The sequence below is a fragment of the Prionailurus bengalensis genome, chromosome C1, assembly GCF_016509475.1.
Source record: "Prionailurus bengalensis isolate Pbe53 chromosome C1, Fcat_Pben_1.1_paternal_pri, whole genome shotgun sequence".
Taxonomy (NCBI): Eukaryota; Metazoa; Chordata; class Mammalia; order Carnivora; family Felidae; genus Prionailurus; species Prionailurus bengalensis.
Genome location: NC_057345.1, coordinates 155,554,330 through 155,567,391, shown reverse-complemented (window position 1 = coordinate 155,567,391; position 13,062 = coordinate 155,554,330). Strand labels below are relative to the sequence as shown.

Genomic DNA, 13,062 nt, shown 5'->3' with positions numbered 1-13,062 from the left:
GGAACTTGAGAATCTAGTCCAGGGGTTGGTAAAGTCTTCTTTTGCATCTTTTCTTTTCTCTTCTTTTCTTTTCTTTTTTCTTTCCTTTCCGTTCCCTTTTCCTTTCCTTTCCTCTCCTCTCCTTTCCTTTCCTTCCTTCCCTCCCTTCCCTTCCTCTTTCCCTCCTTTCTTCCTTTCCTTTTTTCCTTTCTTGTCTCCTTCCTTCCTTCTTTCCTCCCTCCCTCTTTCCTTCCTTCCTTCCTTCCTTCCTCTCTCTCCCATTCTTTCCCCCTTCCTTCCATTCTTTTCTTTCTCTTTCTTTCTTTCCTTTCCTTCCTTCCTTCCTTTCTTCTTTCTTTCTTTCTTCTCTTTCTTTCTCTCTCTCTCCCTCTTTCTTTCTCTTCCCCCTTTTTAATAAAGGGCGAGAATAAATTATGTTAGGCTTTGTGGGCCATAAAGTGTCTCTGGCAACTATTCACTGTTGCTGTAAAAACATGAAAACAGTCATGGACAACACCAAAACAAACAAAGAAACACAAAGTGACCAGGCTTCACTAAAATGTTACTTATACAAACAGGTGTGGCAGGCCCGATTTGGCCTGTGAACTATAGTTTGCCGAACTCTGATCTAGTCCAGTCCTTTCACTAGAGACGAGGAAACCGAGCCCAGAAAGTTTACCTGACTTGGCAATTTCACAAAGCTGGCAAAAAGCAGAGCCAGGAGTAGAACTCCGTTTTCTTAAGTCCCAGTCTTGTAATTTTTCCACCAATATATGCCACCTCTCACCTACCACCATTTGATACCCCATAGTTGGATCAGAAAATACAAACTCAAATGTCAGACATGTCACGGTCTGAGTGCTTGTGAAAACCCACAATAAGCTTAGTGCAATAAATGAGTCCAGGAGGAAATAATTCTGATCGACTTAGCTACGGTCGATCTCACATTGTATTTTATACGTGTCAGCATCTTATGTATACCCATAAATGTCCCTGAATTAGTTTTTCTCCCTTGAACCATATGTCCTGCCTTGTCGCAAAGTTTTTTTCTATATGTGAGAAACTTCATTGTCTGTCACATGGGGGGTGGTGTATAATGTCCCATCTTTGGAGTCCTTGAAATCCAAGTCCTTACCTGGCACTTAATGCCTGCCAGGCTGCAGGTACACGTTTCTGGATCACAGAACACTCGGCAGTCACAGCCACAGTCCTCCCTCGATAGACGGATGGCACGCAGCTCATGCTTTTCTTCCACATCAATCTTTTTCACCCCAGAGGCCCGCAGCAGTGCTCTCCGTTTTTTTGTTGGCAGGGGTTGTAGAAAGAAGTACTCATCTACCTCCGTGTTGTCTAAATCAATATCATCATCAGAAATGTCATCCACTGTAAGAGTGCTAGCTTCTTCAGATTCCACTGTGCCATTCTTGGTCATCTAGAAATACAAAGCAGCAAATAGACTTAGCATCGGCAGGGGCTCAACTCCCTACTTTTACACTTGATAAGAATAAAACTATTATAATTCTTTTAATGTTTACTTATTTTTGAGAGACAAAGAGTGCGAGCAGCAGAAGGGGCAGAGAGAGAGGGAGACACAGAATAAGAAGAAGGCTCCAGGCTCTGAGCTGTCAGCACAGAGCCCGAGGCAGGGTTCAAGCCCACGCACCATGAGATCATGACCTGAGCCGAAGTCGGACGCTTAACCGACCGAGCCACCCAGGTGCCCCAAGAATAAAACTAGTATAAAACATCATGTCCCCATAATCCATAAATGTTTGTGGGTCATATTATTTCCTTTTATTTTTCTCTTTAGAGAAGTCACAGGAAAGAAAAAGGAAGACATCCAAATGATAGGCTTTTAAATGTACTGGTAACAGAAGACTTAATTGGAACTCTTAACCTCCTAATGTAAGGAGCTATAGTTGTTAGAGTTTTTAGCCAGTGTGATGTGAAAAAGACCAAAGGTTACAGAGGCTCATCAGTGAAAGCTATCTTTAGACTCGGTTCGTGATGGACAGCTCTGATGGTGGAATAAATGTGTCCTGTTCAGAGGTGATAGCATCTTAGTGGAAGCCACTGCCACCTAAATCAGCAAACATGTCCTTGAAATAACGACTCTGTCTTTTGGGCGCCAGCAAAACCATGAACTAGGAAATAACACTGTGCTGCACTGTGCTATTGGGATTCCAAACATGGTCACTCTACAGAACATTCCAAGAATGAGGGCTTGATATAAAGTCATCAGTCAGGTTAGCATGCTATCCAAAAGACAAGGAGCAGAGGGCAGTGCCGGCAGGCTCTCGCCAACGGGCAACTGAAACAATAAACTTGGCCCTCAAAGGAGTTCATGTGAACCCATGCCCAAAGCAATACCTTCTGCATCATAGCTCATGTGGACAGCTATGTCCCCTATACCCATAACTATTCTGCTTCTATTAGTATGTCCGTTCTAAATGAATTTCATCCATCAGTAAACCCTGAATCAGTATTTCACTTCTCACTGTTATATCAGCACACTGAGATTCCTTCATAAAGAAGCACTTAGAGACGTTTTTCTCTGAATAGGAGCAAGAAACATATCCTGAGAAGCAGCACAGGAATAAACGTAGAAGTTCTGTAAGGGCTTATTCTAAATATAGAGGCTATTTTGATTCTTTAATTTTTAAATTTGTTACTTCATAAACTTCATTAATTGTAATCATCACCATGCTATTCTTTATCTTAACAACAGTTCATTTATTACACAGTTAAAATACTCTGGTGACATCAGACATCATTCTCTTGTCTTCATAGGAAAAAGTCCAACGTTTAGATAAAAATATTTATTATTGACCAAAAATCACACACCGGAAAACTCTGAATACAATAAAACATTGGTTTGTGAGCATAATTCATTCCGGAAACATGCTTATAATACAAAGCACTTGATAACAAAGCGAACTTCAAGAACCATTGGCTCAGGTGTGGTCATGTGATGTTCAGCGTCACGTACTATTCGTATTGCAAGACATGCCTCATTCATCAAGTTAAGATTTATTAAAAATGTCTGCTCGTCTTGCACAACATTTGTAGAACAAGTTACTCTAAAACAGGTAGAAGACTGGTCTTTGCCCTCAAGAAGAGGAAACACCCCAGTAGCAAGTATGTATTAAAGTCTATTACAGTGGGTCTCTAAACTGTGTTTTCAAAAGCCACTAATTATATTTTTCTGAATAATTCAGAGCTTAAATCTGTGTTCTTGCAAAGATGGGCCTCCCCCTTTATTGGGTTTTGTTTCTCAGTGTGATCTGCAATGCATTTCCTTTGTTGGCATTTCTTTATGTATGTCTTGGTTAAGCTGTTTCCATGTTTCTGTAATGTCCTGTACTAGGATGCTACTCTGATTGATTGCTATTATCATTTTTGTTAATTCTTATTTGCTAACAGAAACAGCTTTCTTCTGTGAAGATCTGATTTTCTGGGAGATTCAAATGCGTAATTACCTAGCACATACTCAATCTTGTGTGTTAGGCAAAGCTGTATTAACAAACAGGAGGCATTACTTTTCCCATCTTGTCACCTTTGTGTCATTTAGATTTGTTTTCACTAATTCTTGGCCTATGTGAAACTTATCAAGATTTGACTCCACAGCCCATGGAGAACACCCAGGACTTGGTTAATGTGACTCATTTAATATTTCCTTCCTATTTAATCTCTGTGTTCTTAAATTATGCTCCCTTGTGTAAGTGGTTAACATCAAAAAATAATGAAAACACTTTCATTTTATATCAACAGAGTTTGATTTTTTAAAAATATAAATGGCTGCTAACATATCAATGAAAACTGTTCAGGGAACATGAATTACCAGTTGGAATCTAAAAATTTTTAAAAATCAAACTATAGATGATGATTACTCCAAATAGAAGTGCTCTTAGAAATATGATCTGTGTCTCTTATTCCTATATATTTAAACTACAATGAAGAATTTCATTTCAAGATAAAAATTCAATTAAGAATCTAAAACCTCTTCACATAGAGCTACATACTGTTTTCACTTTTGTTGAGGAACCCACAGGGGCCCTAATCCAGATTTCAAAATATCATTTTTTTTATTAAAAATTTTTTTCTTAATGTTTATTTACTTTTAAGAGAGAGAAAGACAAAGTATGAGCGGGGGAGGGGCAGAGAGAGAGGGAGACACAGAATCTGAAGCAGGGTCCAGGCTCCGAGCTGTCAGCACAGAGCTGGACGCCGGGCTCGAACTCAAGGACCGTGAGATCATGACCTGAGTCAAAGCCGGACGTTTAACTGACTGAGCCACCCAGGCGTCCCTCAAAATATCATTTTAATGTTGAAGTGATCTGGCAAGGTTTTCTCCTCACCTCCCCACTATCATCTCTGCCATTTCTTTTCAAAATTTTTAATGTTTATTTATTTTTGAGAGAGAGAGGAAGAGAGACAGAGTGTGAGTGGGGGACGGGCAGAGAGAGAGGGAGACACAGAATCTGAAGCAGGCTCCAGGTTCTGAGCTGTCAGCACAGAGCCCAACGTGGGGCTCGAACTCACAAACTGTAAGATCATGACCTGGGCCAAACTTGGATGCTTAACCGAGCCAGCCAGGTGCCCATCTCTGCCATTTCTTTTTTTTTTTTAATTTTTTTTTTCAACGTTTATTTATTTTTGGGACAGAGAGAGACAGAGCATGAACGGGGGAGGGGCAGAGAGAGAGGGAGACACAGAATCGGAAACAGGCTCCAGGCTCTGAGCCATCAGCCCAGAGCCCGACGCGGGGCTCAAACTCACGGACCGCGAGATCGTGACCTGGCTGAAGTCGGACGCTTAACCGACTGCGCCACCCAGGCGCCCCTCTGCCATTTCTAATGAAGATTGGAAATACTCAAGTTCATCCTAGTCAGTTGCCTTCTCTCCCCTTCCTCACAGTTTCTGGTGTGGTATGTAGTCATTGAGAGATACTCTGCTTCCCCAGCCCCTCTTGCACTCTTATTCATTTGCTCCTTTAAAACCCAGGCCAAACCTACTGAGTTTAAATGCTCTTTAAAATTCATATATTACAGTGGCACTAGGGTGGCTCAACAGTTAAGTGACTGACTCTTGATTTCAGCTCAGGGCATGATGTCATGGTTAGTGAGGTTGGGCCCCATGTTGGGCGCATGTGAACAGCACAGAGCCTGCTTGGGATTCTCTCTCTTCCTCTCTCTCTGTCCCTCCCCCACTCGTGCTTGCTCACTCACTCTCTCTCTCTCTCAAAATGAATAAATAAACTTAAAAAAACCCGAATAAGTTCTGGAGATATAATGTACAGCATGATGACTGTGGCTCACAAAACTGTGCTACACACTTGAAAGTTGCTGAGAGTACATTTGAAATGTTCCCATAATGAAAAAGAAATGGTAATTATGGGATATGATGGAAATATCAGTTAATGCTGGTTGAACGGCATTGTTCATTGAAACTATTGAACAACAATAGCTTCAAAGGTGTGAGATGGGACAGAGCACGGTCCTTTTATTGGCCTGCAAATTATCCAGATGAGCGAATTTGTACAGGATCACTTCCTGTCTTGGTCCATAAGCAAAGAAAAAAAGTAAATAAACTGTAGGCATCTAGAGAATAGCTCCTGTATTCTCCTGGTTTTGTCACTTTAGAGGTGATAAGTAAGACTTAACTCATGATTTGATTAAATGATCTTTATCTTATTTTAGATTTATCCTACATTTGTGTGCATTTCTTTGTATGATATTAGAAGAATCTCAAGGCCAAGGGCTTGGGTGTGTGAGTGTGTGTTTGCTTGCTTTGTTCCAAGAAGGATAATTAAAATGAGACTTAAATCTTGAGTCACCATGTAACTTGTCCAGACTCATTCTACAGTTGTAAGGACTATAACTTTCTTTAAAGAGACAGAATTTAAACATATCAATTTTACAAAGCTGTCTGATTTGTACTGATAAATATGAACAAATAGTTCCCAAAGCCCAGTAGAGTAAAACCCTTGGCCATCTAAATACACATACAGGATGGGATACATAACTGTCAGAATCAGTAGAATGATTCTCAGACTGCTTTAGGTCAAGTACAGGAAAAGGGGGGCTCAAGTGAAAGTCAGCATTCAATTCCCTACCTTTTTTTTTTTTGTCATGTCATGTAGTGAATGAATTCCACCATAAATTCCAGTGAGATGAAATTTTGGGTGGATTAAGTTCCTGAAAAAACTAATTCAACGCAAAGTGAATATGGAGAGGGAAATAGTACTGAAAATGTGGATTGACCAAAATGCTAAAAACAAAACAAAACCCCACAAAAATGAAAACACTTCCTTTTAGCAGTTAAAAGGTACTTTTAGTAAGAAAGAGTTATTACAAAGTTATTAACACATGTAAAAATGACAGTGGAAAGAAATAAGGTGAAAAAAATTCAATTCCGTAAACACTGATTACTGCCTATTATAGTGATGATAATGATGTTGAGTATGACCAACACAACCATATAATGAAAACCAGTCATTGGGCTCCATACTTTATATAGATTATCTCACCTAATTTTTACAACAATTTTATGAAGTATTTTTTTAATAGTTGAGAAAGCTGAAGCCTTGAGAAGATAATTTGACAGAGTCTAGCTTATTAGTGATTGTATTGAGAATCAAACTCAGGTCTATTTGACCTCAAAGGAAAAGCCAGGCTTTCAAGACAGTTTAGAGTAAACATTCTTCGAGGAATAGTGAAATCTTATACAGAAGGGAAAAAAAGATATGGTTGCAGCCACGTTCCAAGAGCCGACCTCAGTGCTGTGGCATAGCAGACGAAAGAGCAGTACAAGCTTCCTTAGATTTAGCTCATTCAGCAATGAAAAATATGATTCAGACACAGAGAATAAGAGCTCAGAAAAGAAGAAAACAGGAAACAAGCTGAAACTATGGCATTTCTTTTGGGTACCTATTTTGTGAGCATGTGGTGGTGAACTTTCTTTTCTTTTTTCAAGTTTATTTATTCATTTCGAGAGAGACAGAGCAAGCAGGAGAGGGAAAGAGAGAGGGGGAGAGGGAGAATCCCAAGCAGGCTCCACACTGCCAGCACAGAGCCTGACACAGGGCTTGAACTCATGAAATGTGAGATCATGACCTGAGCCCAAACCGAGTCAGATGCTTAACCAACTGAGCTAACCAGCCCCTGCCCCTTAGTGGTAGACTTTCTAATGGAAATGCCAGCAGAAGCAGCTAACATATCAGTCTTGATTATCTCAGCTGACTTTTAATTCATTAACTCTGGCCTGAATTTAATCAGCATAGTATGCTGCCCAATTTTGTATTAATATATTATTTTTGGTGATTAGTTTCATGTGTATCTCCCCCATCACAATGTGCACACAATGAGAAGAGAGACCAAGTCTGTCTTGTTCACCACTGTACCCCAAGCACTTTGTTAACTGCAGTTCCACGGTAATTGATAAAGAAATATTTTTGAATGAATGAATGAATGAATGCTTAATCATTATGCTACACTGCCAGCCATTGTACTAGGTGTCAGGATTTACAGATGTATGAGAGTTCTGCCATCTAGAGCTTCCAGCCTGGTGGAGAGATGATCATGCAATAAATAAGATAGTGTGGGAAGGGCAACAAAATACATGTGCAAGTTACAGAAGTAGCAGGGAGGAGGAAATGATAGACAAATGAAAAGGAAGGGTAGATACAAAGGCACAAAGAAGAATTATTTAGCTCCTATTCTGATTCCATAGTCTCTATCAAGGAGAAAACCTTCAAACCAGAAGGGAGATCAGATATGTTAGCAAGGATTTAACATATAAAAAAGAGATGGGGGGCTCCTGGGTGGCTCAGTTGGTTGAGTGTCTGAATCTTGGTTTTCAGCTCAGGTCATGATCCCAGGGTTGTGGGACCGAGCCCCACATAGGGCTCTCTGCTGAGAATGGAACCTGCTTAAGATTCTCTCTCTTCCTCTGCCCTTCTCCTCTGCTCATGCTTTCTCCCTCTCTCTAAAATAAAATAAAATAGGGGTGCCTGGGTGGCGCAGTCGGTTAAGCGTCCGACTTCAGCCAGGTCACGATCTCGCGGTCCGTGAGTTCGAGCCCCGCGTCGGGCTCTGGGCTGATGGCTCGGAGCCTGGAGCCTGTTTCCGATTCTGTGTCTCCCTCTCTCTCTGCCCCTCCCCCGTTCATGCTCTGTCTCTCTCTGTCCCAAAAGTAAATAAAAAAAAAAACATTAAAAAAAAAATTAAAATAAAATAAAATAAAATAAAATAAAATAAAATAAAGAAGGGGAGACAGTGAGATAGTTCTCAGCTGTTTTATGTAAGCATGCCCAGGTCCAGGCCATTCATGCTATGGAGAAATGAAAAAGCTTAAAGCTATGGTTGCTCAGTCTAATATGTGTGAAGAGCTATGGGGAAAGGAAACAAAAGATGATCAAAATGGGAGTGAATTGTTAAAAAAAAAGCTAATTCTAGATAATATTCTAGAAAGGATTATTTAAACAGATGGTTTCTGTACATCTGAAGAAAGAGAGCAGTGCAGTGACTACCAGGGTCATCGCTTGGGTTCACTAACGAGAGAATGTCCATTTGTCAAATTAAACTCCATTCAAAATCTGAAGCTATAAAATAGATGAAAGCTGGAGTGAGATACAGAGTCCTGACCCCATAGAATCCAGCTGGAAAACCACTGATCTCGTTTTGGGTTTCTTGGACAAAGTTTTTTATGTTTTATACATGGAAGGACAAAATGTGAACTCATTAATAAGAGGTGAACTCATTAATAATGGTTAGATACATGAATTTTTAGTTATCTGAGAAGTTGGAAATGTCTCTAATAACAGTGATGCTTAGCTCTTTTGGACACCAGTGAGGCTGGGAATGAGGGATGTGCCACATATACCAACAAGTTTCAGGTGGAGGTCATTGTGGCATGAAGGGGAAACTCCCTCCTTTCCTCTTGAGGATCACTACTCTGAGAGAATACCCTAAACTGGACTTTGTCTTGTTAAATATAATTTTTAAGTCATATCTTTTTTTAAATTTTATTTTTTATTTTTTAAAATTTACATCCAAATTAGTTAGCATATAGTGAAACAATGACTTCAGGAGTAGATTCCTTAATGCCCTTTACCCATTTAGCGTACGCTGCCTCCCACAACTCCTCCCGTAACCCTCAGTTTGTTCTCCATATTTATGAGTCTCTTATGCTTTGTCCCCCTCCCTGTTTTTATATTATTTTTGTTTCCCTTCCCTTATGTTCATCAAGTGAAGTCATATGATATTCGTCTTTCTCTGGGTAATTTCACTTAGCACGATACCCTCCAGTTCCACCCACCTAGTTGCAAATGGCAAGATTTCATTCTTTTTGATTGCCAAGTAATACTCCATTGTATATATATACCACATCTTCTTTATCCACTCATCCATCGTTGGGCATTTGGGCTCTTTCCATACTTTGGCTATTGTTGATAGTGCTGCTATAAACAGGGGGGTGCGTATGTCCCTTTGAAACAGCACACCTTTGGATGCCTAGTAGTGCAATTGCTGGGTTGTAGGGTAGTTCTATTTTTAGTTTTTTGAGGAACCTCCATACTGTTTTCCAGAGTGGCTGCACCAGCTTGCATTCCCATTAAGTCATATCTTGAATGAAGACTAAGGGGTAGGCTTATCACATTTGAGTGTGACAAGATGAAGTTTATTCACATTAAAGAACAAACTTCATTGATCACAGGTCATGTTCAGCACTAAAGAGAATTCTTGCCCTGGAGATGTATAAAGTTTTGATTTACAGGATGAAGCTGAATTGATTTACCTGGGCTTTGTTTGTCTGCTTGCTTTTTGTTGCTCTTTTATTTACTATCAGTTTAATATGAACAAACAAATTGATCAAGGTCTAAAAAGCTACTGTATCTTTTAGTGTATTCTCAGGGATAGGGCATCCCTAACTTGGGAGAGGATATTATAACATATTCCTATACACCAGATAGATCCCATCTGAAGCACAATGTCCAGATCAAGTACCATATTTTGAGGTAGACATTAACAAACAGCATTATATCCAGGAGAACTTAACCGAGCTGATAAAAGGTCTGAAATCCATGCCCTAGGAGGATTAGTAGAAAGAACTAAGGATGTTTAATCCTATAGAACTGAAACACAAGGAGTCCACATAGCCTACTGTCAGACATTTGCATATTCATCACTACTGCTTTCAAACACTTGGAGTTTAGAGAACAGGGACAGGATTTATTCTGTGTGCCTGGAGGGCAGAATTAGGGTCAAAAGATAGAATTAGATGGGAGCATACTGGTCAATGTAAAGAAGAACTTTCTAACAATTATAGCTGGATAAATAGAATTGGTTATCTCAAAAAGCAGTGTGCTCTGGGCACCAAAGATGTGGAGTAAGTGGCTTTGTACTGGACATATATTTGATAGAAAGAATTTTTGGTTTTGCGGTATGAGTTGGGTAGACAACCTAGTCACTAATTCTCTGGCAAACTAAAGAGAAATATTCATGTTATTTTGATATTCAGTCAAATCCTATAGTATAATTCTTCTGCTCATTAGTTGCTAACAGCAGGTGGCAAATTGGAACCAATTTAATTATGCCCTCAAAGAACCAAGAAGATTTGATTATTGTCTCAGCCTATAAGAAATTCAACAACCTGGATTCACAATGTGTCTGTGGTTTATGTACCACCACAAAAATCACCAGAAAGGAGGATAATATCAACATACAAGACACATAAACTTTCATATGTTCCATTATCCCCCTTTCTGGTTTAGATCAACATTGCTTCTTCTAGTGGTGGCTATTAAGCCAAATGAATCCAGCAGTGTGCTGGTAGATATTTAACAATGATGTCTCTGGGGAAAAAAAAAGTTCTAATATGTTGTGATTGTCAAGTCCCATGGTGTAAATAGTCTCATCATGGCTGATTTTAAACTACTATTGGGAAGATATATGCACAATACACCTCAGTGAGCAACTTTTGTGGCTCTAGCGCACCACTGGATGCATTCCATAGTTTGATAAGGAGAATCTGTTAAATCGATTACTCCTGAACCAGAGGATCAATGTGTATTGTACAAGAAGAATATAAAGATTTGATTACATATGCTTAATTGTTCCATTAAAGTTAAAATATCAGCAGTATTTTAAAAGAACATACTCTTTAATGTATTGCATTTGCCCAGAGCTGAAGCCCAGTCTGTCAGTCTCCATCACTTTGATTAGGTATATTTTTTCTGTACTTGTTAAAATAGGTTGTGCACATGACACAACAGGTGTTTGGCAGGTATCAAAGTTTTTCATTTGGTGTTGGAGCAGGGCTCCATTTAAGGATACATTCTGGAAGCACTGGCACTAAGTATGCTCTTGAGCAAGTTCTACGGAGTCTAACAGTGAAGTTCCATAAGGATAAATGGAGTTAAAATATACCATGGCCAGCAGACCCTGACTCATCTAATAGAGAACTATAGAACCAGGATGTGGTTAAAGACATATCCAAAAATTTAGAAACTATAGACTTGAGATAATAGCCTATGTCAACCATTTCTTACAACCCCCCAATCCTTTACATCTTCTAGAGCATGTAGGATATTTACCTAGAGGTTAGTAAATCATGAGACTGTTGAAGGGATATGAGGAACAAGGCTGGAGGTGAAGGGGGGAGAATTATGTTGCATGGGTAAGTCACTAAGTGAATAAAGCACAGCCTTAAATATGAGATTTGGGATGAAGAAAATTTAAATAGTTTTAAAAGGTTGATTATTAAAGGAAGTTATCAACTGGCAACTTTGTTTTTCTTTTTTAAGAAAGAGAGCATACAACCAAGCATTACTCAAGGAACACATGACTGAAAAATTGAGAAAAGTATATAACCCTTGGAAGTAACTGGAAATGGTACCAGAGTGGCGATAGGCCTTTGATCTTAGAAAGGAGAAAAAGAACAAGGTTGGAAAAACATTGAGAAAGAGAAGCCAGTCAAAGCTGTGAAAGCTAAATTAAATTTCCTAGAACAAGGTAGTAGAATCCAGTAAGATATAACCCAGAGGCAATTGGAATGCCAAGGCTCTTTGAAACATAAATGGCTGCCTAATGCATTTTACAGATACATGTGAAATGGGAATAAAGGCTAATGTAATTGTTCAACAATGTGGTGCAGATGATGAAATATAAGCACTTAATTTGGAAGAGTACAGTATTAACGTGACTGCCTTGATTACTGTGAAGAGTATGACATGTTTGAATGGGCTTGACAGGGAAGACGGACTATTCTCTGCAATGCAGAAATCTCAAACTAGTTATTTCTTCTAGGAACAACCATTTTATTCAATCAGCTTTGTGTATTGATGGTTTTTTGACAATGTTTTGAGCACCACCACCACCACCAAAAAAGACGCTTGAACCCCCAAACAGAACTGGATGTGTTCTACAAATCTAATTGCATATATTATTTCCCAACGTGTCTAATTTATAATTTGATTAAGAGATGGATTACTAAATAAGAATCAGTTTTACAAGGAAAAACTAAATTCCTATTCTTATTCTGCTTCCAAAATATTTATTATAAGAGAACATCAAGAAGTATGTAGTGAGTGTTTCTGTTTACTGATCTTTCACTATTAAGGCCCCATTGGAAGAGGTGTCATTGCATTAGTGGGTTCTCTGTTTGGAACCTAGAGAAACACCCTGTAAAGACATGAGGCACAGTGGAGGGAGAACTTCTCATTACTGTTCTAGGCTGTTGGTTCTCAAATAAGGAAAAGGGATACTACCCAGTTCCAGGTCCAATGAGTTTCCTGTGGTATTTTATCTGGTCTCCATGGAGAGGACCTTGGGAAATGTTTATCTTGTCAGATGGGCCTTTTCTGTCTTCACTCAATAGCCAGCTTGCTGCTCCTCACAGAGAACTACCTCCAGGCAAAGCCAGAGTTGAAGTTTGTCTTTAACAATCCTTACTTTCCTTTTTCAGTCCTTCTCTGTGCCAGGGACCTTCCTGCTGCCCCAAAATAATGGAATCAACTTAGCTACACTTATTTTGTTACTTACCTTAGAGGTATTAATATTTCAAGACAAAATGTTACATTAGAAG

The 13,062-nt window shown here is 39.3% G+C and overlaps 1 protein-coding gene across 2 annotated transcripts in view; it reads right to left on the bottom strand.

The window, feature by feature from the left end:
* The window catches only part of CSRNP3 (cysteine and serine rich nuclear protein 3), a 219,686-nt gene that overhangs the window by 11,840 nt on the left and 194,784 nt on the right, over positions 1–13,062 (bottom strand). For both annotated transcript variants that reach the window (XM_043576935.1, XM_043576936.1), the window contains one exon: positions 1,115–1,411. In XM_043576935.1, the coding sequence (XP_043432870.1) occupies positions 1,115–1,411 (297 nt within the window). The remainder of the gene's footprint in view (positions 1–1,114; positions 1,412–13,062) is intronic.